This window comes from Neolamprologus multifasciatus, chromosome 4 (genome assembly GCF_963576455.1).
Source record: "Neolamprologus multifasciatus chromosome 4, fNeoMul1.2, whole genome shotgun sequence".
Classification (NCBI taxonomy): Eukaryota; Metazoa; Chordata; class Actinopteri; order Cichliformes; family Cichlidae; genus Neolamprologus; species Neolamprologus multifasciatus.
Window position 1 is genome coordinate 25,776,693 of NC_140442.1, and position 25,760 is coordinate 25,802,452.

At 41.2% G+C, this 25,760-nt stretch overlaps 3 protein-coding genes across 4 annotated transcripts; 1 reads left to right on the forward strand and 2 right to left on the reverse strand.

The window, feature by feature from the left end:
* Positions 1 to 1,429: 1,429 nt before the first annotated feature.
* Positions 1,430 to 14,087, reverse strand: mcoln1b (mucolipin TRP cation channel 1b). 2 transcript variants are annotated; one of them, XM_085158377.1, is made up of 13 exons: positions 13,947 to 14,087; positions 12,137 to 12,384; positions 11,808 to 11,969; positions 10,247 to 10,403; positions 9,750 to 9,831; positions 9,545 to 9,641; positions 9,335 to 9,434; positions 9,132 to 9,238; positions 6,246 to 6,395; positions 6,006 to 6,107; positions 5,771 to 5,893; positions 3,741 to 3,947; positions 1,430 to 3,407 (listed from the first exon to the last, which is right to left on the reverse strand). In XM_085158377.1, the coding sequence occupies exons 1-13, from the start codon at positions 13,987 to 13,989 to the stop codon at positions 3,273 to 3,275; spliced, it is 1,713 nt and encodes a 570-aa protein (XP_085014503.1). In that variant the 5' UTR covers positions 13,990 to 14,087; the 3' UTR covers positions 1,430 to 3,272. The 2 variants fall into 2 exon arrangements, with proteins under 2 accessions (XP_085014503.1, XP_085014504.1); XM_085158378.1 differs by lacking the exons at positions 1,430 to 3,407; positions 3,741 to 3,947 and adding an exon at positions 4,526 to 5,400.
* A 1,969-nt stretch (positions 14,088 to 16,056) lies between these two features.
* Positions 16,057 to 19,424, reverse strand: LOC146520629 (trafficking protein particle complex subunit 5-like). The gene is made up of 3 exons (XM_085158383.1): positions 19,204 to 19,424; positions 18,180 to 18,452; positions 16,057 to 18,107 (listed from the first exon to the last, which is right to left on the reverse strand). The coding sequence occupies exons 2-3, from the start codon at positions 18,447 to 18,449 to the stop codon at positions 17,811 to 17,813; spliced, it is 567 nt and encodes a 188-aa protein (XP_085014509.1). The 5' UTR covers positions 18,450 to 18,452; positions 19,204 to 19,424; the 3' UTR covers positions 16,057 to 17,810.
* A 135-nt stretch (positions 19,425 to 19,559) lies between these two features.
* Positions 19,560 to 25,482, forward strand: pglyrp6 (peptidoglycan recognition protein 6). The gene is made up of 5 exons (XM_085158379.1): positions 19,560 to 20,384; positions 21,335 to 22,162; positions 22,303 to 22,513; positions 22,589 to 22,883; positions 24,096 to 25,482. Exons 1-5 carry the CDS (start codon positions 20,318 to 20,320, stop codon positions 24,108 to 24,110), a joined length of 1,416 nt encoding a protein of 471 aa, XP_085014505.1. The 5' UTR covers positions 19,560 to 20,317; the 3' UTR covers positions 24,111 to 25,482.
* Positions 25,483 to 25,760: the final 278 nt, after the last annotated feature.

The following is a 25,760-nucleotide window of genomic DNA, read 5'->3' on the forward strand; positions in this document are numbered from 1 at the left end:
TAATGCGCCATCATCACATAGCAGGCGTGTTCTTTTGTGTGTATCTGTCGCCCACAGAGCACGATAGTGATGATAGTGACAGTCATATCTCGTTGCAAGGATTCATATCCACTGTGGTTTTTGCTCTGGTCCTTTATTCAAAAAGGCCCTGGTCAACTATATTTGGCATGCCAAATATAGTTGACCAGGTAGAAGCCATTTGCAAGGCTTCGCCCTGCAGCCTGCTTTCTCTTTGGGACTGTTTAATCAGCTCCAGGCTAAAATCTGATGATGTTAAGAGCAGGCTGGCCAGTTCCTCAGCCAGGCCTTGGCTGCATCTTTGAGTGAATAATTGATGCAGGTTCTGAGGATATTGGAAAGCTGTAGCAGCTCACCTCACTAAGAGGCGCATCTGCTTTGATCTTAGTCTATCACATGCTATCTACTTCCCATCTTCACTGTGTGGTTTTGATTTAGCTGAAACAGCCGCCCGCTTCCTCTATTTATTTAATGCTGAGTTGCAAGGTAGTTTGTGATTATGGCAGACTCAAAGTTTTAAGTACTCTACTCAGCGTAATTTAGCTTTTATAACGGTGATGTTTTATCCCCCCGCTCTTATCCACCAAAGTGCCGGTGTTTTGGCTTCCTGTTATTTCCTTATTGCTTCGTATTGCATAGATTTCCTGTGACTGGTTGGCAGTTGGCTTCAGACAAGAGCCTGCTCTCTCCCTCTAGTGGTGCCAGACTACCACAACACAGCACAAGTTCATCAGACTGCAGTGCAAGTGTTTATTTTTTAAACTTTGCAGCTGCTAAGTTTCAGACATTTTGAAATGAAAATATTGTGTTATTTGTTTTCATTCACATAAATTGCCCAATTTATTTAGGATTAGTCCAAGAGATGTCATCAGTGCTGACCCAGCCACGACATTTTTTAAATTCTTTTTTATTTTGCGTTCAGAAGACAACATCTTCACAAAAAAGAAAGTAAAAACCTGTACAAATTCCTCAGACTGGCAATCTTGCACTTTCTCAAAATTAGGTAAAAAATAATTAAGACAGCATGAAAAAAAGCAGCCAAACAAACACAGTGCACAGATGTTCCCATTAAATCAAAACAGACTTAAAGAGCTTTTCCACAAATGTCAGGAGAACACTAACAAACATGTTGCATTTATAGTGCATTGTTCCACTGTGATATACAACTCCTATGTGGCACATTATATCACTGTTCTAAGTTGTGCATCGGTCTTTAATTAAAAGGAAATAAATACGTCTGCAGAAATGCCACTTAAAAAAAAACCTCTTTATAATTGTAAACAATATCAAAGAAAACAAATCAGTTCACATTAAAAATAATACAAATGCCAGATATCTGTTGCATTTCAAAACCCCTTGTTCCCGTTGTTCTGATCCAGTTTTTGTGCACTGAAAGCCGTTCATATCACCCTATGCAGCATACTGCATCTTCACCACTACTTCAAGTTTATATAGGTACTTCAAGAGATGTCCTTATCCATTCATGAATAAAATAATGGAGCCATTTCCCACATAGCTTCAACAGAAAGAGTCTAAGTGAACCATTATATAAAATAGAGACACAACTATGCTGCTTACAATCCAAACTAGCATACAAAGACAAAAAGTATTAGCTATATATTTCAAGAAATATTAGAAAGGAAGATGTTTGGACTGGCATTTGACTTTTGGAGATTTTCCCTGTAACATTGTTATACTGTACAGCTGTGTAATTAGGAAAGAAATGAGGGGAAAGAGTAAAAATGAACAAGAACAGTTAAAACCAAAGTCTTGTGACTGTAACGTAGCTATAAAAGCTACTAGCCAAAACTGCCTTAGTTAAAGCGAATTTAGCCAACTTCTTCTCATTTACTAGGAAATGAAAATTCAGTTTTGATAATCCGGCATCTTAGTAACTGAACTATACAAAAATAAGTCAATACTGTAATGGGGAGGGGTAAGAAAACATTACCTGCTAAACAAATGCTGCTAAAACAAAATTAGCCTAGCTTAGCAGAGTAGCAGTAAACAGAACCAGAGCAATTCCTGTGAGATCACGTGGTTCAGCTACATTTAAATCAAACATTTGAATGTATTTTTAAACCATTAAAAAGTCACTGGCTGAAAAGAACAAGAGAGGGAAGGGGAATCAAAAATTCATTTGGGTACTGAATAGTCTCCTTCATTTTTTTCTTAGTCTAAATTTAAAGATTTTTTTAGTGCAGCCATTCTGACATTAAATATAAACATAAATGCAGGTATTAAGGGGAAAAAAATCACTGATGTCATTAGACAACGCCTACATTTACATATTTCATTGCTAAAAGGCTGCTGTGAAAAATGTCTACTACCAATTAACATAAAAAGGCATAAAATTATTTAGTATCTTCAGTAGTTACTGTGTGTTTGTAAGGCAGCACATTAACCTCACATGTTCTAGCTAAGCACACCCTGCCTTGCAGTGCATTAGCACAGACCTACACCTGCCACCTTATAGTGAAAACGGTTCATACATATTGATGACTAGCCGGTTGGCCGCAGGGCTTGTCCTTCCTCACACGGCTATCATCTCCTTCCAGTCACAGGAGAACATGAACAATGGAGATGAGGACCAAGCAAACTGAAGTGGAGTGGAAGAATGGCCTTGACTGTTAGCCAAAGCACATGTACTGCAGTTAATGATCAATCTTTTTTTTTTCCAGTTTGCCTGGCTTCACCCTTATGCCTAAAATCCACAAGACATACATATATTTACATAATCAAGACGTATGAAAATCCTTTTGCCTAAGTAGCCATGCGAATAATAAAATGATCATGAAATCCCTGTAAATGGTGGATCATTCAAGCGAAAATGCATCCTAATTTGACCCGACAGACCTGGTGTCCAGCCTTTGTTTACCAACATTATGCTTCTAGCCATCAAAGCCTGACCAACCTGACAAGTCAGAAAGACAATAAATTATTCATACAGTACAGTACAAAAGCTGAAGCAGGTAATTGGGCCTTTAAGTGTTCAGTGCAATCTACCGTTCCAGCACAAATTAAAATGCAAAATTCAAACAGGGTCAGCAGGGGACAAAGTAGTCCAAGGTCACTCAGTTCTGCCTCAAGACGTTAATCGTCCCTCTTTGCCGGGTGTCTGGAAAAAGGAGTGGAATAGCAGTCAGCTACTGGAGTGGAAATATGGTGCTTTAAAGATGGGGGAAAGAAAGACTCCCGTGTCCTTCAACGTACACACTGCTTACTCCCTCTGTGCTTCTACTAGGTCACTGTCCTCACCACTCACAGCAGCAGAGGAAGGAGCACGATGAGGCTTCGGGTGCACGGAACTTGCCAGAACTGGGCGTGTCCGTGCACTGTGCAATGAATGCATGTAGATCTGTGATGTGTGCCTGCTCCTGTGTTTGGGCCTGCAGGAAGACAAAAAAGCTGCAAATTTTCAAACTGCTATTGTCACTTACTAAATAAAGTCCCCGTATTTATCGGTAAAAATAAATCAATACATAACTGCACAAGTATCCTGCATTAATGTAGGCTCATATTTATCAGTATTAACCAATAAGTATGATGATTATCTTGATTTAGCAGATTGGCATTGGGAAATTGGCAAAGTAGAGGAGACGTTGATGGGAAAAAAATTTGTTTTTAGATTTTAGCATTTCTGTGACCCAATTCATATGATTAGAAAAAGCACTCAAACCACCACCCAACAGTATAATAAAGAAACAAAGCAGCAACTGTACCATGATGGTGTCATAAGCTCCGGTGATGAGCGCGATGAAGAGCGACAGCACCATGTAGATGAAGAGGGAGATGAAGGTGTAAAGGTAGATCTGGCTGAAGGTCCACACCAGCGTGCCGCTGTGCTCCATCTCAGCGAATGTTACAAACATGTCGTCTCCATTGATCAGAGAAAACAGGCACTCTGACACCATGGACAGGGAGCGAAACTGGATACATGGAGTCCAAGTTAGCACAATCATTTAAAAAGGAAAGTTTTGCAGTGTTACAGTGTTTTTATTTATTTATTTGGCACGGACTACAAAATTGACTTCTAGAGAATGTTTCTGTGTGAAAGGCAAATTTCACATTCATTGAATTACCGTATTTTTTGGACTATAAGGCGCACTTAAAATCCTTTCATTTTCTCAAAAACTGACAGTGCGCTATATAATCCGGCGCACCTTATATACGAATTCTGGGTGTGCTTACTGACCTCAAACCGATTTTATGTGGCACACGGCACTCAAAAATCTGTCAAAACATGTTTTAGCACGACTTTGGTAAGCTATGAAGCTGCACCGCTTGATGGATTGTCGGAGCATTACGGCTGCCGTAGTCAGGACCCTCGCGGAGTAATCCGGGTCCAAAACTCCGTCTGCTTCAGGTCCCAAAGTCAAACGAACACTGCGGCACACTGAGAGTTAAAAACTGTCTAAATTCTTTCATCTTTAATAAAATAATCAGTGTTGCTGCTTTACCAGGTGTAACAATTAAGTTTAACATCCAGGCATCCATGAAAACAGAATTTATTCAATTTAACAGAGTTAGAAGTTAGCAGGAAGTTAGCTCGCTAGTTTCCACCTAAACATGATATAGCATGTTCTGACTGAGAGAAACGTACAGCTCTGCTATCACTTCCAACATAAATGAAGACAGAAAACTAAACACCAGTGACCTTTGTAGGGCTACTGAAGTTGGGCTAGCTGGTATATAATGATGTGTTATGTGATCGCTAGCGACACAGCTATGTTAGCATAACATAAACACAGTGAAGCTGGAGGATAAACGCTAACTTTTTTCCACTCAATAAATGTTAACTTCCCGACGGTTATGGACAAATGCAAATGCAATGCAGGATGATGTAAGGATGATGTAAACGGACCAAATTTCAGTCAGGGGAACAACTGAAATAATCTATCCACAATACCACGTTAGTCATTAATATACTGCAACAGCATGGGAATAGAAAATGTAATATTAAGCTCCTAGGACCTGCCGTCCACATATGTGGACATCACATTTTGGGTTATTTAGACCAAAATACTCAATTTTGCTCTACATAGGCGTGATATCCACTTCACGAGGACATTATACTGTTACTGTTCTATCAAATTTTTTTGAACGAATATCCTCATATGTGGCTCTTATTTTTCTTAAAAACAAAAATAAGGTAAAATAAAAATCTGGTAATTCTTTGTTTTCACATTCATCGGGTCCCAATGTGACCAAATATCAAAGAGAAATTAAAAAAGCATGTCGTGGAAGAGTTCGGGTCTTAGGAGGTTAATGAATCAATGGTATGGAAGTGGAGGAAGCAAGAAGAATTAGTTGAGTAATGTTTGACTTATCTGACTGTTTTGTTTCGCTTAATGCGCCTTATAATCCGGTGCACCTTATGGTCTGAAAAATACGGTAATGTATGGTATTTTTGATGCACATATTAGCATATTTATTTTTTTATTGAGTCATTTAATTATTTCATTTTATTCATTTTGTTTTTAATTTCAGGAAAGCTGGCCCTCCATATATTTCCACAAGAATTGATTCCATTATTTTTGCTTGCATGCAAAAAGCAATATCCTAACAAAATGCTGCCTGATTCATATTTAATAACTATCAATTTTCTCCTCCCATTAATTATACATAGCTAAAAATGACATGCTGGGAGGCAGTTTATCATAATTAGGATGCTCTGACATGCAATTCTGCTCTGAGTGACTCACGCCTGCTCACTCCTGCTTAGAGACACAGCTGTGTGTGCGTGCATTACCTTTGCATGGTAGGGCCCCAGCACTATCCAGCCACAGAAGCAATATCCCAAATAAATGGCGGCCGCACAGCAGCAGAAGCGGATGACATTGGGAAAAGCAGCTCTTAGAGTCACAATCAGGATCTGTGGGAGAAAGAGACAAAATTAACTAACTGTAAATGCATTTTAAAATATTATATTAAAAAAATTGTGTTAAATAATATTTTCCGTATTTGTGTGTGTGTGCTTGACATACATTGTATTTCTGAAAGAAGCTGAGGTAGCGGATGACTCCCACCCACACCAGCAGAGTGGATGTTCCCAGCAAGATCCCACAAAGATCATATGATGACAGATTCTGCATCACAAGGAAGACATCATTACTTATCATAACTTACTGAAAACTGGGAATTTTACATCTCAGTAGGTGAATAAAAAAAGAAGAAGCTTCTTTTACAGTGTGCACAAAGCTGCACACCCTCTCATATCATGTTACCTTGGACTCTATCCCAATTTTGATGAAGCTTCCGATGATGGTGAACATGTCACTGACGATGAGCAGAATGTACCAGCCGTTGATGAACTCCATCCTGTCTCCCCAGCTCACGCTGCGGCCCAGTTTGTGTTTGAAAAACTGCACGTACTCCTGGGTAAGGAGATGGGAGATGATCAATGGGGCTTTAAATGTGATACACACAACCAGAAAACTGGGAGACCGTGAAAGGCATTTAACTACTTCTCTTTGCCTGCGTGACTGTTATCATTATGAAATTATATGTGTTGAATATATGGCATCAGGGGGCAACAGTGTTTGTATTGCAGGATGTAATTTTTTGCTGTGATCTCATTAGCGCCACGGCCTCCAGGCAAGTGCTTAGAAAAATGACAATCCAGCAGAGCAAGCAGTGCAGACCAGTCTCATCTTTCACGGTGGCAAGCAAAGATCGGAACTTCTGTAATCACATTTCCCGCATGATGACTAACTTGATACACTGCACCCTTGACAAATGTAATGATAAAGATTTGAAAGCTCATTTGCGGCTCGATATATTTTTCTTCTGAGGTTTTCATTTTGCACGATTTGCTGTTCAGAACAATTTATCTCATCCTGGGTCTCTTTGCAGCACTTCAGTTCATCCACTGAAACTTTTTTGCTTCTACCTCTAAGCCAACTTTCTTCTGATTGGCTGCCTGTGAAAACAGAAGATCTTAACAGCAGGTGGGCGGGGCTTATGTGCTCACAGGTAGTGCTGTGTACCTGAGATGGCCATATTAAAGACATCTGCTCTTGGCAATATTTTTAATGTGTCCTCATTTGGTTGTTAATATGACACCATAAGAAACTACAGTTCACCAAATGACACTTGAGGCTGGCTGTAAAAGGGGTTCACTTCCACAGACACTGTGAAAGATGTATTTCACCCACTGGTTTTAGACTCCGATTTGAGGCTTTAATGTAACCAATGCGATTGTATTTGGATGAGAGGGTGAAGTGCTAAGTTATCCATAAAGTGTACGAGTGCAATGCAGACTCTTAATTAGTACCTCAACAAAAGTTGCAACTTCAAGTGGTCAGTCCACTTGGGGTCCCATTTTGAAAGACATCAGAGGAGGAGTGAAACTTTTTACAGCCTCCTTTTGGTCTCTGTAGCATATTTTCCTCCTAAATTTGGAAATATCTCACCTCGAGTCACCCCTCTTTTTTTGGTTTATATTTTGTGAGTAAAATAGGTGCAAAATTATTTGAAACATGTGCAAACATACATGGAAATAGAGTAGCCAATGGTATGACCATGTATGACCAAGTATGCTACACTAGCAGCGTGTTTGGGATCTTTGTCATACTGAACAATGAAGCTGTTGCCAATCAGATGCTTTAACAATGGCGGATCAAAATATGATGATGATGTTACTTTTCTATGTTCGTAATTTCATCGGTTTTTGACGAGATATCCAACATCACTGGCTGACATGCAACCCAAACCCGGGCAGAGCCTCCACCATGCTTTACAGTTGTAGAGACTCATTGTTGGACCTCTCTCCTGACCTCCTTTGTACATACTGATGAGCATTTGAACCAAAATTTTCAAATTTGGATAAAGGACCTGATGCATCTCTCAGGCACTGTGTGCGGATATCACATTTTGGGTTGTCTAGACCAAAGTATTAAATTTTGCTCTACAAGGGCCTGATATCCACTTACGAGTACACTATACTGCCACTGTTCTATCGAAATCTAAAGCAAATGTCCTCTTATGTGGATCTCATTTTTCTCAGAAACAAAAATCAGGTAAAAAACAACCCCCCCCCCCCCCCCCCCCCCCCGCCCCCGGTTCCAATCAGCCCAAATAGCGAAGAGAAACTTAAAATACATGCCATGAAAGAGTTCAGGTCTTAGGAGGTTAAGACACGATTTTCAGATACTGTTGAGCTGCTGTAGACAGGTTTTTAGGCCTCATACTTCCCTTTTTGTCTTCCACTTGTCCAGTTCCCTCAGTTTTTAAAGTGACTGCACAGCATGCCAAGATAGGGAACGTTTTCCACTAATAGTTCTCCGGGAATCACCTTGTTGATATAAAAATATGGTTTTGTGTTCGTCACAAAACTGTGATATTTTTCATAGACTCAGCTAAAGAAATTGGAACAAACTGTTTTTTAGTGTGCAGAGACAACACCTGCTCATCCCTTGAGTTAGGTGACTTTTTCATAGGTCAGTATTTCTTAACAAAGAAAAAAAAATGGTCAGGTACAAGGACTGAACTAAAAAGAAGTGAAAAATCAGCGAATGTCCAAAGAAGAAAGAAATCCTTGAGAACTATCGTTCAAAACTACTAGTCTGTCTCCTTGAAAGCAAAATATAAATAAAAATAGACTTTTGCTGTAAGAAACAAGACTCAGTACTGTAAATTGTATTAAGACTTAATATATGCATTATTAAAAAAGCTAGACAGTCTGGCAGGCGGTGCTATCTTTTGACCAGGCTTCACTTCCTTTTTTTGTGTTCATGGTGTTCGTGCATTACTGTGCGGTTACATACACAAACAGCCTGTCCTTATCTGAGCTTCACTTTTGTAGGCCATTGAACACTATTTAACAGGTATTTGTGTCTGTGCAAAGGTCTCATGCAGTCTATAGATGCATCTTGGTATCCAAGCTGGCTAAGGTTGACTGATAACCTATCACTCTGTTCTCCTGTCCAAGTAAGGTTATATGTTCTCACGCCCAAAAGAGGCAAACATTGGGACGGCCAAAATGCCAAACCCATGGCTTCAAAAAGGCAATGTCAGTCGTGCTATGTGCAATATCCATTTCAAAATATCCATTTCATAGGCTAACATCACAAAAACAAAAAAATACAGAAATTATTGACCAGTTTTCTTACATGCTGCAGGAGGATGCCTCTGAGGATGGAGCGACCACACAGCAGCAAGGACAGCACGCAGACGATGGCCACCAGCACATCAAAGAACTCCTGCGCGTAATTCTCGGCTGACAAAAGAGGACAGAAATAAAAGGGATCAAAGGCAATTAAAATAAATGAAGCGGCAGGTAAATAAATATCACCCCTAACCACCAGTCACTCACCACGTCCAGTCACATTAGGGTCTTTACACTCCTTAATGGAGGCACGGTTCTGAAGACTGATCGTAACTTTACCGCTGTGCGCCCTGTTATCCATCACAATCTGACGACAAAAGCACGAACCATGTAACAATTAGCATGTAAAAAAACAACATTTTTAGTTTTTCTATTCTGTGGGATGTTGACTGAATTTGAGATCATAGAGGAGCTCACTGTGATAGCAAAGGTGTAGCAGTCCGGGATTTCATTATTTATAATGGTCTGAATGTTGATGGCCTTCAGCTGGAAGTCAATGGTGACATTGATCAGCCTGGGGAGGAAAGAGACATGCTGAGGATTCAATGTGCAGAATTCACATTGCAAAGAAAAGTAATACCTCTTTAATACCAAAACACACAAACATAACAGAGTCTCTAACTTGTAAAACAGGAGAGTGAAATTCTTGTAGTCACTGTTTCCTGGAGCAGCGCTGTACGTCAGTGGGTCCAGTCCAATGCAATCTGGAAAAAGAAAAATCAGAAATAGCAAAAGAGGAACTAAGTCATACATGATTTTTTTCCATATCACATGAATGCCACACCACGGTTTATTTTTACCACTACATTTATCATGCATTAGGCATAGCCATCTGCCAAATCAGCAGATGTGCGCAAATAACCCCTTTCCCAGGACCGGACATGGTATTTTGCTACTAAAGTGGAAAAAAAAAAAGGTCTGTGTTTTTCATTACAGGACTCAAATCTTTAAAAGTAGGGCACAGTTGCAGGGCACTGGAGCAATAACACAGTGACTCACTGACACTATTGGTTCCTTAAGGGAAATACTGGCACTTGAAGAATGTGCAGACAGACGTGCAACAAACAAGTAGACTTTAAAACATAAAGAAAAACAAAATCAAAAGAAGGATTATCCTACCTGTGACAACATGTGGGTCGATGTCAAACGTGTCATTGACGGGGTCGATGGTGCCCCTCCTAAAGTACCTCTGACAGAGGGAGAGCGCGCTTCCGTTAACGCCGACGCCCGGCACATAAGCGTACCGTCCCAGTGAGATCTGAGGTAGAGCCAAGTACTGAAGAGGGAAAGAGAAGCCGAGAGGTGGAATTAAGCTCGAGAAAACATCTGTCTTCTTTATGCGATGTTAAACTTTTCACGTTCAGCAAGTAACAATGAAGCTCTCACTAAAAAGAACGCTGTTCAGTCAGGATGGCAACACGACAGCGGCATCTCTTTCCAGAAATGTGTCTCAATTACTAGAGGTGGGAATCACCAGACACCCCAAGATTTGATATAATTACGATAAAAAATTATTGCATTTTTATCACATTTATTAACTTTGTGTTATGTGCTTGGTATGGAATACGATATGTTACGATTTATCACCAAGTTGAACTTTGTCAATATCTTTTTTTACACAATACAATGAAGTTATTTTACTTTAATTTGAGATTGCAAGCACTGTCACTAAAACCTGCATTAATGTTGCCATAAGATTCAATCTGCAATTGCATGCAAAGTGTTTCTGGTAATACACCAAATAACTGTGATAAATTCTCAGAAATCGCATCTGTTGCTGTCTACATAAACAGAAATTCACATTTAACAGGAATGTATATTTAACTGCGCTCAGTAATGTTCCTGTTCTACAGGAATATAACCACAATACAACCAGCTGCCAACCAGTTGAGTCAAGCCCACTTGAGTTGTTTTCATTGACAAAGAGTCATTCAGACTGATGGCAACATGTTGGCAACATTTCTGCTTTTATAAATTAGACAGCAGTTATTTGCAAACCTTCAATGATCTCTCTGAGAGTGACTGCAGTCAGTCCAAGTAAGACTGAAACTGTTTGCAGAAAGGTTGCCTCCTGTTGGGCGACCTGTGCAATCCGTTGCAGAATGCGAAAAAAGAATTCTATACAATCACCAGGCAGCCGCTGCTTTTTTTATGGATGCAAGGAGGTTGCTTTCCTATTTGTGGTCATGTGACTGAGCCATTAGCTTGCTCTAAATTAGGAGGTAGCTTTAACAAGCTGAGTGTGTTCAGTGTTGGATGGTTTTTCAGTTGAGCAGTCTGTGTTTCTGCGCTTATTCACACACTCAATTCTAAGCTAAGCTAGTAAACATTGTAAACAATACAACTGCTAAAGATAATAGCTCAGCTAGCTTTGCAGTAGTCCTGTTTTCCCCTCAAGCCTATGATTGACCTTTGTCTTGTTGGGTTTTCGTGTGGAATGGAAATCTGCAGTCAGCGTTACAACAGTGTATTAGGGTCCATTGTAAGTAATAATACCATGAAAAAACACTTATTAATATCAAGCATATCTAATGTATGCATGGCTTAAAAAATCATTCCTCTGAACCTTGATCTAATGTAAACTGAAATCACATATTAATGCATATTAAACAAAATTCTGGTCATAATAATAAATCATGAGATCTCAAAATGTCTCTTAAAATGGTTATTAGCAGGATACCTGCTCTATGGCAAAGTTGATGTGGCTGTACATCTCCATCTGTGTGTGGACAGCGTGGGGATTCTTGTCCTTGTAGCCCTTCAGGAAAAGGTGCTTGAATGCCGCTGTGTTTTCCTCTTGAAACGTCACAACCATCTGGTTACTCAGTCCAAACATCACCAACTAATAGACAGAGCCAGAGAGCACAGGCACAAGACAAATGAGCTGAAACACTTGGGCAAATGCAGAGAAGCAGTCGCTGCACAGTTAGAATAAAACACAGGACATGATTGGGTATTTGCATTCTGAACCTACAGAGTATTCATGTTAAAGCAAAGGGCTGTATCCACCTGCACAGTCACAATGATGATTTTCAGCAGCTGCAGGCCAAGTTTGAAAGGCTTGCGCCCCTTTGCATGATACTTGTCACAAGGGCTCATGAAGAAATACTTGAGTTTCCTCCTCAGGGCCTCCTCCTCTCCTTCTTCCTCCTGCTGGAGGAGCTTGGAGCCCACCAGGGTAGGAGGGCGGGAGCTGCCACTTCCAAGAAGATCCTGGGAGCCATAGCCTGATACGGAGGAGAGCAGCTTGTCCTTCTCTGTTAATAAAATCAGTCATTTTGGAAAGAAGCTCAGCATTAAAGAGGTACTCAAGACATTATACATTGCTGGGTTACTAACAAGTGACAATATACATTAACCCCTTTCATCCTGGAAAAGCGGTTGGAGAGTGTTTTTAATTCTGTTACTCAGTAGTGTTAGCTGGTCTCCCTGCTTGTATGTGGTGCAATTTCACAGCTTAGTATAATCAAGCTAACGCTGGCAGATAACTTTCATGTTTAAATGTGTAAATGCTCAAAAATGATCCAAGCATGATCCAAGATTACCACTTGTAGCTCCTGAAAAACAAAAATCCAGTATCTTAATGACTAGAGTATTACATAAAATCATTAAATAAAAAAGACTTTACAACAGATAAAAGTCCAGGTTCTGAAAAGCATGTTTATTTATACACTGAATCCTTCTTTGGTTCTTCATAATGAATTACTGTGGCATGGAGGCGATGAGCTTTTGACACTGCTGACGTGTCACTGCAGCTCAGGTTGCTTTGATAGTTGCCTTCAGCTCGTCTGTGTTTGGGGTCAAGTGTTTCTCATCTCCGTCTAAACAGTACCTCACAGATTCTGATCTGAAGGCCACCTTCAGATCAGGTCAATTGGTTAGCTAATTAAGCACGTGTCTAAATGCCATTTGGTAGTAGTTTTGGACCCACTGGCACCCTGCTAGAAAAGGAAATTGGTATCTCCATAAAGCTTGGCAGTCAGAAGCATGAAGTGCTCCACTCCAGCAGGAACGTGACACTCGCAGCTCCGTTCTCTGCCAAGTCCTTGAATTGACTTTTCTCAAGGTTGCAGTCACCCCTGTTGCTTGTGGACATTTTATTTTCCTTCCTCAAATTTTATCAACATGCATTCTGTGAACAGCAAAATAGCTGTATGTGGCTCATCCTGCTGGCATAGAGGGAAGCCTGTCAAGTCAGCAGTCTTCCCCTGATTGCAACTGCATGTTCTCAACTAGACTGAGAGACAGGCAGTATTTATACTGTATCTGAATGGTAATTCCCCCAAAGTCGAAATAAGATTAAAAAAAATAATTCGAATTGTCCTGCTGGGTCTCTTAATAGAATTTTATAAATTGCTTGACTGTAGAAATTTTTTTTATGTGATTATCATCAAAACAAACATGGCTGAACTGCCCATGCTATTCGATGACGTCATCTTGGGCTCGCTAACTGTGATGATTTTAAGGACCACCGGTTGTAGATGTCAAAGCGGAAGCCTTTAAAGCGTTTATTTTCAAGACAATAAAAAAAATTAAAAATAAAACTTTAAATGTCCAAAATCGGCGGAATGATCCTTTGAGCCTCGAGTCACCTGTGAATAAATACACGGAGCGGACGTGTTTCTTTCATTGTTCGATATCACACCTTAGCAAATTTTCACAGATGGACCCGCCTCTTTAAAAATAAATAAATAAACAAATACATAAAAAATAAAATAACGTAATATGATGCTAGCAAATAAATGCGTACCAATCCGTGGTACAAAGAGTGATACAGGTGAAGAGAGATACTAAAAGAGAGGACTGAATGTTGCCAAACCTGTGGCGCTGTCTTGGATGCAGGTGTAACTAGAAGATGCCATGGTGATGCGTTCACGTTCGCACAGGAGCAGCGGAAGGGTACATCACACTCATAAAAAGCGAGTAGAGAGCAGACGCGGGTTCATATTATTTGTTTACATTGTAAAATAAAAGACGATTGCTGTCGCAGTCTGCGGATGACACATAGGTAAACACATCGCCGCTTCCTTATGACCACGTGACTCCATCATGTGACTAATGCCTAGCCTGTAAGCTATTGCTGCTGGGAAGACTAAATTCAGGGCAAATGTTGAGCTAATGTTCCGGTTATTACTCATTTTTTTTTTGTTTTGTTTTATGACAGTTTTATTAATTAAGACTTAAGATAAAATAATTATTGTTTATTGAAGAGAACTTACGTTTGCGCAAGTAGTTAATAAGTTAAGTCATGGTGAAGGGAAAGGGGTTTTTCGCTTTTTGAGAAATACTGGTCTCATAAAGAGGATCTGAGGATTCAGGAGTGAAGCAAGATTAAAAGCGAGGAGATGGCAGTAATGCAACATTTTTGGATGCAAGCTGCCGTTAAACATGAAAGAAGAAGAAGAAGATAGGTCTCAGAGGTTGTCTAAGAGCATATTGGGAGCAACAACACCATGAAGCCCAAAGAACACACCAGACAGGTCAGGGATAAAGTTATTGAGAAATTCAAAGCAGGCTTAGGCTACAAAAAGATTTCCCAAGCCTTGATCATCCCACGGAGCACTATTCAAGCGATCATTCAGAAATGGAAGGAGTATGGCACAACTGAAAACCTACCAAGACAAGGCCGTCCACCTAAACTCACAGGCCGAACAAGGAGAGCGCTGATCAGAAATGCAGCCAAGGGGCTTATGGTAACTCTGGACGAGCTGCAGAGATGTACAGCTCAGGTGGGGGAATCTGTCCATAGGACAACTATTAGTCGTGCACTGCACAAAGTTGGCCTTTATGGAAGAGTGGCAAGAAGAAAGACATTGTTAACAGAAAACCATAAGACGTCCCGTTTGCAATTTGCCACAAGCCATGTGGGGGACACAGCAAACATGTGGAAGAAGCTGCTCTGGTCAGATGAGACCAAAATGGAATGTTTTGGCCAAAATACAAAACGCTATGTGTGGCGGAAAACTAACACTGCACATCACTCTGAACACACCATCCCCACTGTCAAATATGGTGGTGGCAGCATCATGGTCTGGGGGTGCTTCTCTTCAGCAGGGACAGGGAAGCTGGTCAGAGTTGATGGGAAGCTGGATGGCGCCAAATACAGGGCAATCTTGGAAGAAAACCTCTTGGAGTCTGCAAAAGACTTGAGATTGGGGCAGAGGTTCACCTTCCAGCAGGACGACAACCCTAAACATAAAGCCAGGGCAACAATGGTTTAAAACAAAACATATCCACGTGTTAGAATGGCCCAGTCAAAGTCCAGATCTAAATCCAATCGAGAATCTGTGGCAAGATCTGAAAACTACTGTTCACAAACGCTGTCCATCTAATCTGACTGAGCTGGAGCTGTTTTGCAAAGAAGAATGGGCAAAGATTTCAGTCTCTACATGTGCAAAGCTGGTAGAGACAGACCCTAAAAGACTGGCAGCTGTAATTGCAGCAAAAGGTGGTTCTACAAAGTATTGACTCAGGGGGCTGAATAATTACGCACACCCCACTTTGCAGTTATTTATTTGTAAAAAATGTTTGGAATCATGTATGATTTTTGTTCCACTTCTCACGTGTACACCACTTTGTGTTGGTCTTTCACGTGGAATCCCAATAAAATTGATTCATGTTTGTGGCTGTTATGTGACAAAATGTGGAAAAGTTCAAGGGGGGCGAATACTTTTGCAAGCCACTGTATAGAGATATCACTCATGTCTGTATATGAAGCAAAGAGCAGACTGTTAGCTTATTTTAGCATACAGGCTGAAACAAAAGGGGGATGCTAGCTCTATTCACACAACCACAACTTCTGATTTCTGCATTCAAAATGTCTTTGTTATATTGGGTAACACCAGAACCAAACTAGATCAAACAACCACAATTTCCTCTTCTTGTATATTATTCACATGTTGAAATAAAGTTACCAATCAATCAATCAATTCTTACTTATACTTCTCATATTTTTATTAAGGGACACAAATGCATGAGTTGTAAACCTATACTCGTAGCTTTCCTCAGTAGCATTTAATGCCGCATGGCTTATTTGGAACACAATTTCCCATGAGTCTCTGTCCATTTCAGGTTAATTATGGCTTACGTCAGATACATCAGGGGGACAAAAGAAGGCTGTGTGGTTGTAGGAGTCATGCCTAAGCCTGCTTTCTGGTGGGCTCTAGGAACACAGATGTGCTCCCAGGCTAAAACTACAGAGTTGTAAAATGGTCATTCAGCTAACTCATCATCTGCAGAGGAATGGTTTATTTTAAGAGATTCATTCGGGTTTCAGAGCCCATCATAGCACAGAAACAGCTTTAGTGAAGGTTACAAATAATCTTTTTACAGCCTCTAACAGTGGCCTCATCTCTGTGCTCGTCCTGATAGACCTCAGTGCAGCGTTTAATACTGTTGAACACAATATTTTACTAAAGATTAGAACACACTGTAGATATTAAAGGTTCTGCGCTGCAGTGGGTTGAATCATATCTATCGTGAAGATTTGAATTAGTTCATGTAAATGGGGAGCTTTCTTCACACACTAACATTAACTAGTGCTGCGATTTGTTGTTATTTAAAAAAATGAAATAAACCCAATGTTAGTTATTGCTATAGACATTACAGTCAGACCTGGAAATGACTATATTTATTTCCCTCAGTGTAACAAATATGTCCTCTGGACATAATATAAATTATAATATTCAGCGCATGTTTTAAATATGTCTGTGTTAGTATAAGCTAAGCAGCTTTTGTTTGCTTAAAAGCAGCCATGTCATTAAAAACAACCACAACCTTCCAGTTTTTATTTGTAACATGTAAACGTCTTTGTGTTACATAATGACTCGATGACAAGACACTAAATACAAAAATGTATTTTAAATAACACTAAACTACTTCCTCTTTTCCACAGATGCTGTTTAAAGAAAAACAACTCAGCTTAGCACCGCAAAATTTCTGGGCCCATGAAATGTATAGATTTCTAAGATGTAGCCTGGTGGTTGCGTTGTTAGCACAGAATTACTAGCCCCAGATTATGAATGCATTTAAAAAAAAAAAGAAAAAAAAAAAAAAAGCTGAGGCTGAGCTGGAATGAAATAGAAAACAAACCATGGACTCATACATCCACTTGATCCCACTTAGCCAGCTCAGGGTTGCAGGGAAAACCTTGAACCTGTCTCCTTAAAATATTTTGTCCCTAAAAACAAGTCATGTGGTGATTCATTGTTGGTTATGATTTAATATTATCATAACCAAGGGTACTCTACTTTGTTGGCCTCCTGAAGCCAGCTTGTAGACTAAAACAATAATAATCAAATATTTTAAAAATGGTGTAAAAGGGCTGTCAAATAGAGCCGGAATGTTTAAATTTTTTTACATTCTGGTGACCATTGTGGCATGAAAGTTTATGCAGTATGTTTACGCTTTAAACTTTTGTCTGTTGCAAATATGTGACAAAAGAAAAACTACAAAATAAAACCACATCAGGAGGCAAAACGAGAAGGAGATGATCCACAAAACCATCTAGGTGCATATTTTCTGCTTATGAGGCTCAGTACAGCACAGTGATCCATTTATAATGTCACCCTGTCTCATCAGTTACCACAAGGAGACACTTCAGATACAAACACCAGCCTGGGCCTCCGTGATTTCTCCTCATCCTGTACAGATTTACATAACAACTCCCCCCCTCCGATCTTTCTTATCTGCCATCCAAAGCCTTGTCCCTGGCTATAACTGACTCGTTAAACTTTATCATCAGCGTGGTGCCTTTGTGCCAGTGGGCAGTGACCTTTGCGGGAAAGCCACTGTGTGTGAGAATGGCCTCCACGATGCCCGCGGTGAAGGCGGCGCAGTTCAAGCTGCTGTTCTCCTTGGGCACGGAGATGTACGCATTAATAAGCGGCTCTTTCTCTATGATGTAGTACGTCTTGTCGTCATCGTTGGCCTGCTCCAGCTTGTCAGCTTCCTTTCCAAACAAGGACTTCCACACATTAACCTAAAAGCAAGATGACTGTTAAGAGTTTGAAAATAAAAAAGGTTACTCGTGCATGTGATTACATTTGCTCACCTTGACAAAGAGGAGCATGTTCAACACTTTGGTCTCCCTCTTCCCGTTCTTCTCCCTCAGCACCAACACATCCAGCATGCTGGCTCCCACGCTCTGGCCCATGTCGGCTAGGCGTGTCTGCAGCTCCGACACGGAGTACACACGGCTCTGACAGTACTGTACCATCTCGGAGAACAGGAGCGCAAAGGCGCTCAGACTGACTTCAGTCTTGGGTCGGGTCAGAGGGCGCTCAAGGATGTTGGATTTCCCTCGAGTGAAACGGGTGTCCATTTTCTGTTGGGGAGTAATGGCAGTCAGTGGTTTACATGTTCTGATGCAGACGTTTTGTTTTGGCAAGATTATGGAGCACACTTTCATGACAGCTAGTGGAGAATCGGCAAAGGCTTTATACTTTTGTGTTGAATCTATGTAGACCACCAGACATCGCTTGCACACGTTGCTAACATTTATATTTGAGCGTAGTGAGCTATCGCTCTTCTGTCATTTGATTACTTTTTGGTTGCACGTCACCAGCTTCCAGTATATCCTCTTTCATAGCCTGGTGTGCTTTCCCTCAAGTAGTGAAACAAGTTTATTGTGTCAAATCTTAGAGACTAGCCTTTCATGCGAATACAACTTGCGATGTTCAGTAAAGGCAATATACATTAGTGAAACGCAGGGGTGCTAATTTAGCTTTTATATACTGATATGCTAATCATTTACAAAAAGGAGGCACTAATAACATGGGAATAAATGTGTGGCCGCAGACTCACAGACCTCTCATTATAAAATGTAATTCCAAGTATGACTTCACCACACAGACACACGTTATAAGCTTTTTGCAAACACAATGGACCTGCTGAGTTTCTACAGACACGACAGCTGGCTGTTAGCCATCGCGCTACAACTGTTAGCCGGCACTTCCGATAAAGATTATCTTACACATACAACAGCAGGAATGAAAAGCTACGCTTTTACACAGAGAGTATAATATTCTGTAGTAGGTTTACTAATTTTCAGGGACGTCTGTGTAACATAAACGCACCTTGTCAGAGCTAAATCAGCTTATGGTCAGTTCTTCTTCCTCCTCTCCGTCTTCTTCTTTCCTTGATAGCTCAACATTACCAACAGTTAAGTTGCATACCGCCATCTAGTGGCCGGACTCTTTAGTGCAACAACACACTGCACCCTGCTTTCCTTACTTTTTACCTATATATTTTTTAACAAGCCATCTTCATCTGGCATTAACGACCATAACCATTTTGACGTCTCCCTTTCCCCCCGAAAACATGACCTAATTTTTCACATCTATTATTATTATCGTTATTATTCATAATAATATTACTATTAGCACAGTTAATTTTAAATAATTACCCTGGTCTTACTGACTCCACCATGTCCTTCTCGTTCCTGCTTTTAGAAGATCTTTTTTATTTACATTACTGACCTTTATTATCCACATCCCAGACTTTCTGCACTGGACTTTACACTTGGACCTCCACTTCCTGTTCTTGTCATCATGGCACAGTTGCAAAAACCAGTCTGACACTTTCTGCAGTGCGTGCACATGTACTGTGACATGATTTCCAGCAATGATCGTGTCACCATATAAACCTCAGTGAACATGAAGATCTTTGTTGTACATTTCTGCGGCTGCTGCTGAGAACACACGTGATTCATATTTTTTGGGGGGGACTTCCACAGTTTTGCAGCCCAGCGCTGTGTGTTTTCTCCACACTAACATGAACATGTGTATTGCCTCACAGTGGACTCCCAGTGATTTGTACTGTAGTGAACAGTCTTCTGCAGGCTGCTGTTATTTCCAGAAGCTGCGGCACGCAAAACGAGATGACTGAGATTTATTACAGAACTTGAGAAATTCTCGAAAATGTCCAAGTGGATCACTGTGAGGTACACGGAAAGACCTTGACCGCTGAGGACAAACCACTTCATGCTGCTTATATTACAGGTGCCAGTTTCCCACATTGCTCAGACGGCCACACCAACAGATTAAACTGAGGCCTATCTACTCTGTGTATTTGTGTGTGTGCGTGTACAACTGTTACATAACCACTCCCTTTACTGCATGTGATAAATAAGAGAGAGCCATTAAGGCAGACACATTTGAAGTGCGGAGCTGAAGGTGTTCACATCTCAAGATGGACAGAGTCTGCTGGAAGCTGAGCCTGGTCTTTCTGGTGCTGTTGGTCAGCACGTGTGTGGAGGGTAGGGTTGCTTCACTGTTTTCACCTGTTTTATGAGCTCGATTGTATGCATGTATTCAGATCAAGAAACTGTATTTGCTTTCATTTTCTTTCTTTCTTTCTTTCCCTTGTTGACTAATTCCTCGCTCTACTTGCGTGTCTACCGGTCCAAACTTCTTTCAGTTTAAGGACTTGATTCTAATCTTATGCAAATAGAAAACATACATTTCCAAGGAGGCAATCAGCTTTTATCATTTTGATAAGAAAATCTTTTTTCATTCTTGCCAAAATAAAGATTTCAGCTGTCCAACAGGCTGGGGCCTCCTTTGTCATGTTTGCTGTTTTTACCGTGATTCATTTGTTTTTTGGAGGGTGACAGGTCTGGGGTGCGTGCAGGCCAGTTTAGTCGCACCGGGATGGTTTTTCCTACCGTGCTGCTGTAACACATGCAGGATGTGGTTTGACATGTTCTTGCTGAAGTAAGAAAAATCTGCCTTAAAAACCAACCAACCAATCAAAAAAAGAAAAGAAAAAAAAAGTATTTTTGGAAATGGCTTTGTGTAAGACTTTTCTTCTGACTCTTCTTTTTCACATCTGAGACCAAGAAATGGGCAAAATCGTTCTCAGCCTGATAGGGGGAGAAATGTCAGCTGTAGCTTGGCCTAAAGTCACTTCTGACTATGCTGAAAAAAGATTTCTGTGGCTTTTTCCTCCAACTGTTGGTTTCATTTAATCATCGAGACAACTGCTGGAACAGTTGGCTGGCCACTTTACTTCCCACTTGTTGAGCATAATAAAAACACTGCAGGCAATATTTGCCTTTCTTCAGTCAAAGTCTTTTAGTGCCGCTGTTCTCCTCGCCACGTCTCCTTTGGTTAAATCAGTTTGTGTTTAAACTTACAAACAAAGGAAGGTTTGTATGGGGGAGAAATTATGGGCTTTAGTTTGAATGACATTTTTTCTTCTCTTCAGCTTCATTTTCATATCGGATGGAAGACTTCATCAGTGCAGTAAAGCAGGTGGAAGATGAGGACCCTGGGTCAGAGCCGCTAGCTGTGTTGAAGAGGCTGCGGCGGGCAGCTGAGGTCAATGACCCGTTTATTCAGTACTTCCTTTTCAGTGATCTCTCTGGAGTGCCTGAACTGGCTGCTAACCTTTCAGATTACATTAGAAAAGCTGTGCATCACAGGGTGACAGAAGACGCCAAACAGGAAGGGGTGGTCCTAACTCCTGATGGTACCACTGTTGCCCTCAGACCGCTCCTCCTGGGCATCGAGGCCGGTTTACTCGCCAAGACTCGAGGACGTGTTCGAAGTCTCTACCAACTTGCTCTGGCCAGAGATCTGGGCCTTTCCCTCAGGCAGAGTCCAACTGTGACGCGGCGTCTGGGACCCGATGGCTGCTGGGACAACCTAAGCTCTCCTCAAGTGTTCACCCTCTCGGACAGCCCCTCCCTGCTCACCACCGCTCAAGTCAACGGAGGCATGGACGGCGTCGTGCTGGGGCTGGAGGTTTCTGACAAATCCAGACGTCCTCTCAAGCTCAGCAGTCTGCTGGCAGAGTACTACTGCCACCAGCTGGAGGGTAAAGGACTGGACACCGCCCCACGCCTCATCAGCCGACGCCGCAGGGAGAACTTCAGACAGTTGGTTGTCCCGCTGCTGCTGGCCAGACAGGTGGTGAAATCTGTACAGCTGCAGCAGAGTCTGACAGGACCGTCAAATATGGAGAGGAAGGAGAAGAAGGTGCTGATGAGAGAGGTGAAGGAGGGGATGAAGGAGTTTGTCCATATGTACATGGGTGAGCATAAAACCAAAAACACAGACCAAGTGAAAGGTTTTAGAACAGCAGTGTGATCTGTGACCATTACATAAGAAAGTTAAGAAGGTCCATCAAAATACGAGCATAACGTCACATGTACAAACTCTGATTTGTTTCAGATTGCCCACCCATCGTTCCTCGGTGTATGTGGGGTGCAAAGCCGTACATAGGAACACCCACCAACCTCTCGCTGCCTCTCTCCTTCATGTTCATCCACCACACTAGCACGCCCAGCCAGCCCTGTCTGACCTTTGAGCAGTGCTCTGCAGACATGCGCTCCATGCAGCGTTTTCATCAGGAGGACAGAGGCTGGGATGACATCGGATACAGGTACGTGGACGTTTTCACACGTGACATCTTCGCAACCAGCTCACACCGTCTAAGAGTCTCTGTCCTCTCCAAAAGCTTCGTTGCGGGCTCCGATGGGAACATCTACGAGGGCCGAGGATGGTACTGGCAAGGAGCCCACACCCTCGGCTACAACTCTGTCGGCTACGGCGTTTCCTTCATTGGAGACTACAGCAGTATTCTGCCCTCTCAGCATACCATGGAGCTGGTGAGAGACCAGCTGGCAAGCTGCGCTATCGATGGCGGGCGACTCATACCCACCTTTACCCTGAGGGGTCACAGACAGATGGTGAACACCGCTTGCCCAGGAGATGCTCTGTACAGTGAGATCAAGACCTGGAAACATTTTGGGGTATGTAGGAATTTTGAAGTGTGTGTGTGTGTGTGTGTTCACCACAATGTGCCAACTAATTGAAAATGTTTAGACAGATCCTTACATCACTACTAAAAAAAACTTTGATGGTAATCTAGTCTTTCTTCTAGGGTTACTAAGGGGTTGTTGTATATATATCAGCTAATGAAATGTGTTATCAGACATTAGATGGATTGCTATGCAGCTTGTTTAACTCAGTGATTGTCCTCAGATAATGCCTTCAGTGCATTATCAGTTAAAATGCCTATTTCCCCACAAGTATATTAAAACTATTCCTGATGCGATACTCCAAATTGTTGCCATTGTGGGTCATTAACGTGACTCATCACTGCGCAGCACTTTTTCTTTCATCTGAAGTCGATCAAATCTCTCTGGCCTTATTCACCTTCAGAAGTAGACGAGTTCTCCCAGAACGTTCCACAAAAATAATCCACTAGTGCTTCCTACTCCTCCGCCTTCCCATCAATGACACATCCAACCACTGCAGGACTGTCAGAGTCTTTCTGTAGGTGGCATGACCCAGAGTTATGGAAAAAGTCTGAGGTGTACAAGGTGACCAGGAACGGAGAAAGTGTAGTCCCCAGAGGAGCTCCCGCACTGCACATCGCCAAATCAGGCAGAGCCGTATCTAATCTCACAAACTGCAGTCAGTAGCAGTGGCTGAATCATGTTAAATGCACTTGAGAAATCAAAGAAGGTGACCCTCACCATGCAGCAATTTCTGTCTAGATTGGAGGACACTCTCTGCAGCATGTAGGTAATAAAACTGTGATGCTGTGAAGCTCAGGGTAAGGATTTTAAATAGCAGCATTAAAATAATTGCGCAGGTTTTTGGATCCACAACTTTTCCTGATGTAGCTCCTAGTCAGGGAGGTGAGAAACCCCCTCCCACCTGGTTACTCAAAGAGAAGGAACCTTCAGAAGTTCTTTGTGAAGACGGTGCAACCTGAGTGAAGGTCGACTGTTTCATTTTATTCATCGAGCCTTTATGGCAGAGCATAAGGTGGCAGCATCATGCTATGTGGGTGATTTGAGGCTGTAGGAACAGGTCAGAATTGATGAAAGCATGAATGTGGTGAAATACAGAGTCTTTAAAGACCTGTTGCAGCCCTACTTTTATTTCTGCAAATGCTCCACTCTTTTTGGCCTTCTTATATGACTTACTTTCTTTTCTTTTGTTCTTTTTCTTAGGAGGTCCAGAAATAAAGAGGCTGGGATAGACCAAAACATCACACAATACATATTAGACTTATATTTATGGGCTGCTTTGTTGACATTTCTTTTTCACTCTGTGGCATGCGTTGCATTAAGTAAGTACCTTTTTTTGGGATTCCATCAGCGGAGCGATTAATATGACGATGAAGTACATCCAATGCAAACTGCTGGCTTTTAAAAAAATTCTTCCTGAAACAGAGACTGTTGTTAAGAAAGATTTTTCTTCAGTTAGTTTTTGATATTCTTCTACGCGACTTCAGCAGAAGTCATGTATTACAGCTGATTTGCATAAGTTTTCTCTGGCTGCTGACATTGCTTGAAATTTCTGACCGCTTCTCCATGTGAAATTCCTTCTGTTGCAACATGTTTGAGGCTTTTCTTGCATGTACTGCCCATTCCGAATCCCCCACAAGATTTCAGTGGGATTCAGATCTTGGCTATTTCACAACCCTCCATTTCTTCTTTTTGAGCCATTCCATGGTGGATTCACCAGTGTCCTAAAGATCCCTGTTCTGCCTAAACTTCCATTTCTGGTTTAACTTTCAGACTTTTCACATAATTGAATCAATGACCAGAAGCTGCTCTCCTCTTTGCCTGTATGTTACACGAGAGCATGCAAAACCTCTACCAACTTGCTCTGGCCAGAAATCTGAGCCTTTCCCTGAGGCTAGTTTTGGCATACAAAGCCATTCTCTCCATCTTGGCATGCTTTCCATGCAGACAGAATTTTAGAAACATGGACTTTGACACCAACATGTACAAGAGGAAGTCCTCTGATGACATTTTGGGGTTGTTGTGAAGACTCCTTTTTGTTTCTTTTTCCCCAGGCAAGCCAGCTTTTTTTCTTTTTTAACAGTGAAATTAGTCATTTGAAATAATGTGGTGATATCTGAATAAAATGCCTCATTAAACTCACATTAAAGTCAAATGCTTTGCTGAAGGTCTCTTCAGAGCTTGATGTGGCAACAGCAAACACTTCAACAGCAAAAAGGACGGCGGACCGGCGATGTCAACAGTTTATATAAGAAGTTTGCAATAACAGGACCCTGGGCTGGAATACCTGAATGTGGATCTGACTAATGATGGTATTTTAAAAAATATAATATTTACTGGAATCATGGAAATACTTCAGGTTGTCTGATGTTTCTTTCTTTTGACTGTCACTTTTGTCACTGTTTCTGTTTCTAAAATGATCAAGACTTTGCTTTTTCAACTATACAGCGAAGCATTGATTTCCATGAGATGGAGTGTGTCACATGACTGTATACTTGTGGGTTTTATTTTGGCAATAATGATATACTATGTGTTATAGAAACTGTGTTAAAGAAACAAAACTTTACTTTCATAAAAAAAATCTGAATACTTTACTCAGCTTATATACTTTCACAGTACTTTACCTTAGTACTTCACTTTTCAGTTGTTTCATTATACATTTGCAGATGATACACTGACTATGCTAAATTTCAATTATTTGATACTTTAAGGCAGCGGTCCCCAACCCCCGGGCGCGGACCGGTACCGGTCCGTGAGTCGTTTGGTACCGGGCCGCGAGAGTTGAGGCTCAGGTGTGAAATGTATGGTTTTCAGGGTTTTTATTGGTTTTCAGCGTTATTTTGTTATCGTTTTTATCATTAACTCAGT

What these genes read in the sequence shown, in the direction of transcription:
- mcoln1b (XM_085158377.1), bottom strand. Translation starts at nt 13,989, where the DNA reads ATGGCATCTTCTAGTTACACCTGCATCCAAGACAGCGCCACAG. An exon ending in GCTACACCTTTGCTATCACA is followed by an intron (nt 9,435 to 9,544) that starts GTGAGCTCCTCT and finishes TTTTGTCGTCAG; the next exon opens with ATTGTGATGGATAACAGGGC. An exon ending in GCTTCTTTCAGAAATACAAT is followed by an intron (nt 5,894 to 6,005) that starts GTATGTCAAGCA and finishes TTTCTCCCACAG; the next exon opens with ATCCTGATTGTGACTCTAAG.
- LOC146520629 (XM_085158383.1), bottom strand. Translation starts at nt 18,449, where the DNA reads ATGGACACCCGTTTCACTCGAGGGAAATCCAACATCCTTGAGCGCCCT. An exon ending in ACATGCTCCTCTTTGTCAAG is followed by an intron (nt 18,108 to 18,179) that starts GTGAGCAAATGT and finishes TCTTGCTTTTAG; the next exon opens with GTTAATGTGTGGAAGTCCTT.
- pglyrp6 (XM_085158379.1), top strand. Translation starts at nt 20,318, where the DNA reads ATGGACAGAGTCTGCTGGAAGCTGAGCCTGGTCTTTCTGGTGCTGTTG. An exon ending in GGTCAGCACGTGTGTGGAGG is followed by an intron (nt 20,385 to 21,334) that starts GTAGGGTTGCTT and finishes TCTTCTCTTCAG; the next exon opens with CTTCATTTTCATATCGGATG. An exon ending in GTTTGTCCATATGTACATGG is followed by an intron (nt 22,163 to 22,302) that starts GTGAGCATAAAA and finishes GATTTGTTTCAG; the next exon opens with ATTGCCCACCCATCGTTCCT.